Source organism: Euphorbia lathyris, chromosome 8 (assembly GCF_963576675.1).
Source record: "Euphorbia lathyris chromosome 8, ddEupLath1.1, whole genome shotgun sequence".
Lineage (NCBI taxonomy): Eukaryota > Viridiplantae > Streptophyta > Magnoliopsida > Malpighiales > Euphorbiaceae > Euphorbia > Euphorbia lathyris.
In genome coordinates this window covers 60,063,983-60,067,955 of record NC_088917.1, presented here as the reverse complement: position 1 = coordinate 60,067,955, position 3,973 = coordinate 60,063,983, and the positions used below count along the sequence as shown (strand labels likewise).

Genomic DNA, 3,973 nt, shown 5'->3' with positions numbered 1-3,973 from the left:
AGGCATTTAGTTATTTAAACTAGTTTTCCTGTTCGATTCTTATTATGTGTATAAAATTTAATCCGATTAAATTAATCGGATAAATATATAAAAATAATATTAAAAAGATAATTTTTATTATATATTTTTTTTGACGGATTTTTATTATATATAAATATTGTTTTTTTTTTTTTACATATATATCATGTATTTAGGAACATTGTAAAATTTCTTATCACATAGTCCAGTTCATCAACTGCTACTTTTATCCACACCATCACTCCACCTCACACCTTGTCTTCCCTTCTCAATTTTCCTCGCAATAACAACAATCTCTCAACCATGGCTTCTTTAACTATGTTATCTTTCAATTTGAGGGTTTTCCCTTCACATTCACCTTCCACACCTAAAATTTCTCAAATTCTGCCTCTCAATAAGTTGAACAACTCGTTGAAACTCAGTTCCACTCGCAACATTTCTGGTTCTCACTCGCTTTTTTCCGCCTCTCCTTGTACTGTCACCACTCTCACTCACAGGCTTCAGTCTCTCACAGTTTTCGCCGCTAAAGGATATAAAATGAAAACCCATAAGGTTAATTTCCTTTCCTTTTTCTGTATGGATTGGGTTTTTGTGGTTTAAATTCTTTATTGTTGTTTGGACCGCCATTCTCATTGAAGAATTAGATAAGCCTGATTACAATTCGCTAAATGTTTGTATTTAATCCCCTCATTGTTGACAAAGCTTTTCCAGTTTTAGTTTTAATTTTGAATTTGGTGAGGTTTTATTAATAGGCATCAGCAAAAAGATTCAGGGTTACTGGTAGAGGGAAGATAGTACGGAGGAGAGCTGGAAAGCAGCATTTGCTTGCCAAGAAGAACACCAAAAGGAAATTACGACTCTCTAAAATGGTGAGTTCTCTTCCAACATTCTCTTTAATGCTTTTACTGTGATATGAACAATCCAATTTGTTCTATTCTGGTATAGGGTTAAGGGATTAGGTCTAATTTTGCCCCTAAATTTCTCTTAAGTATTTACTGTGTTGGTTGATGAGACGAAAGAAGGAGTGGAGAGGAAGTTGGAACTATGGAGACAAACTCTAGAATCTAGAGGCTTTAAGTTGAGCCGAACTAAATATTTGGAGTGTAAGTTCAGCGGCCATAGGAATAGGGAGGCAGGGAGATGGGAGAGTTGTTCAGGTCTCGGATTGCTTCCGGTATTTAGGATCTATTATCCAAACGGATGGAGAAGTAGATGGAGATGTTGCTCATAGGATTAAAGCTGGATGGTCGAAGTGGAAGAGTGCTACGGATTTCCTTTGTGACCCCGGCATGCCTAATAGATTGAAGGGAAAATTCTACCGCACGGCAATTAAACCAGCATTGTTATATGGTACGGAGTGTTGGGCAGTGAAACTGTGGCGGAGATGCATATGTTGAGATGGATGTGTGGGCATACGAGAAAGGATCGGGTGAGTAATGAAATAATTAGGACAAAAGTAGAGGTCACATCTATTGAGAATAAAATGAGAGAAAACCGACTAAGGTGGTTTGGCCATGTGAGACGTAGAGCGCTTGATGCGCCGGTTAGGAGAACCGAAGAGTGGCAAAGGGATGTAGCGGTGAGCGGTAGGGGAGGACCTAAGCAAACTTGGAGGAGGGTGATCGAGAGTGATATGAGTTTACTGGGAATTGAGGAAAATATGGTAGTGGATAGGACGGAGTGGAGGGAGCGAATTTGTGTCGCTAACACGACTTGATTTCACGGTTTTATATGATGGTTCATGTTAGCCGATCCCGAACCATTTCGGGACTAAGGCTTTGTTGTTGTTGTATTTACCTGGAAAAGAGAAATTGGCTATGATTTCTACTATGGATGAACATTTCATCATTTTGAACGAAAGGAGTTAAATTGTTTTCCTAAAAATCCTTTGGGTCAAACACATATGTTGATATGAAAGGAGATGATTGTCTGATCGTTGAAAGATATATTTTGTAGAATAACTTTTATGATCCAAAATTGGGAAGATATCCACTGAGAACCCGGCTAACACAATAATTTGTTTCCGGTCTTGGAAAGAAGATAAAATCACAAAATGCAAATGACTTAGGGGATGTTGTGATAATTGTGCTAGGGGAAACAATAGGACTGATGAAATTCTGAGACTTATCTATTGTTTGTTAAACATGTATTATGAGAAATTCATGTTTTTTCTTAAATTAATAAAATTGAAGTAATTGCAGCTGACATGTCATATGTCGGCAATTGGTGACTTTGTGCTTAGTAGGAAAATGGGAGTGAACAAAACTGGTTCCAGCAAATTTAATCTTAATCCAGACAGAGTGCTAAAGATTATGCATCTCACAACTTTAGGAGACTGAACTGCTCCAGGTTCAGGGTTTTTGATGTTTCCAGGACTAGGAGTAAAAATGTGTGCTGTTGAAAGGTTACAACTTACAAAAACTTGTTAAAGTAAAATGTTGAGGAAGTAATAAAGATGTGCATTAAGACATACTTATTAACGCTCTGCAAGGGGAAGAAATTTGGAATCTGGTTAAAACGGCAGTCGTTCTGTTCTGCTAAAAACATGGTTTTCAGTTGCTATTCATGGACTTGAGAGGCTTGACTCTCTTTCATAGAAGTCTAAAGCTTAGAGAATTTCGAGCACATTTAATAGTAGATGCTTCTGATCTTCTGCCCTTTGTTCTTCCTTTTGCGGTTAGATAAAACCATCAATAACCTGGTTCAGGATGCGAGTTGCTAAATTGGATATTATAGTGAAAAAACAATGATAGTTCAAATGGTCATCCTTTTTCTGCTTGATGTAATTACCGTTCCCATTGTTGCTCGAGTTTCTAGTTCTCTCTAGGTTTATATATGAAAATCGATTTTGCATCTGAAAATAAGAAGTGCTACTCAGAAAACACTATACAAGAAAACGGATGGATGATGGCATTCATGGTTGCTTGGTCATTTGGCCTGGTCTTGGGTTCCTTAGTTGGGATTCAGTTTTCTAAGAGCTGAAAAAAGTTCAGTTCCTAATAGTTTTAAAGTAGGAATTTTAAGCTTAGGACTAGTCGATCATCCAATACTCGAATTCAAGAGTTGGTTTCTTCAATGTAGATAAATGAATCTGTTCAGAATGCTAGGATTATGTATGTTTGATCCATGTTGTGGTTCACTTGAGTTAAAACTTTAATTGTTTCGTTTTTAGCTCATTAATCAGAAAACTTAACTTTGTTATCATGGATAATGAAGTCCTCAATTGTGATTGGAATTGCAGAATAAGAACAATGTTCATTACTATTAGGCAAAACACATCATGAGTTCCCTGAACTTTCATCGTTTTAGGCATAAATTTCATGATAAGTTATTTTATCACATTGAGCCTTTGATCATTGCGATTCTGCTTCACATTCTGTCAAAAGTGCATGAATTGTATTTTAGGCTGCTGACTCTGATTCTATATGACGGAATGTGGAGCAAAATCCCGGTAGAACTGTTATTTAAAATTATTAACTAGAGTTGTTTGTTACAATGTGCAGCACGCAGTTAGCAGAAGCGACTATGACAACGTGATAGGTGCAATGCCGTATCTAAAAGTAGATAGAAATGCTAAGTAGAGTTCATGTTTTTTACATTACAAATGATTGTCTTGTTTGTTATATTCATCCAAAACAAGAAATACCTTTTTGAATGCAGTCAGGTTTCTTTGAAATTTTCAACTCTTATTCTTGCAATCTACACCTTATCTTACTGGATACTTTTTCATATAGCAATTTATGTTTTGTAAGATCAGATTCACTCTTTCTGTGAAATGTCGATTCTGGTTTGCTTAAGCTACTTTTCTATGGTCCGGAACCTTGCAAAATGATTTTCTCATAAAAAGATGTACTTTTTTTTTTTAGTTAAAATAATAAGGGATAAGGGCCAAATACCCTATCGCTTTCGAGAAAGTGATGGTTTTCCTTCACGTATTAAATGGTATGAATTTATA

General features: G+C 36.2%; 1 protein-coding gene across 1 annotated transcript; it reads left to right on the top strand.

Annotated features, from left to right (window-relative positions):
- Positions 1–205: 205 nt before the first annotated feature.
- LOC136201941 (large ribosomal subunit protein bL35c) lies at positions 206–3,694 on the top strand. The gene is made up of 3 exons (XM_065992332.1): positions 206–570; positions 771–887; positions 3,522–3,694. Exons 1-3 carry the CDS (start codon positions 322–324, stop codon positions 3,597–3,599), a joined length of 444 nt encoding a protein of 147 aa, XP_065848404.1. The 5' UTR covers positions 206–321; the 3' UTR covers positions 3,600–3,694.
- Positions 3,695–3,973: the final 279 nt, after the last annotated feature.

Bases quoted from the DNA above. Each gene is read 5' to 3' on its own strand.
- LOC136201941 (XM_065992332.1), top strand. From the start codon at position 322: ATGGCTTCTTTAACTATGTTATCTTTCAATTTGAGGGTTTTCCCTTCA. The intron at 571-770 runs GTTAATTTCCTT...TTTTATTAATAG, and splicing joins ATAAAATGAAAACCCATAAG to GCATCAGCAAAAAGATTCAG. The intron at 888-3,521 runs GTGAGTTCTCTT...TACAATGTGCAG, and splicing joins AATTACGACTCTCTAAAATG to CACGCAGTTAGCAGAAGCGA.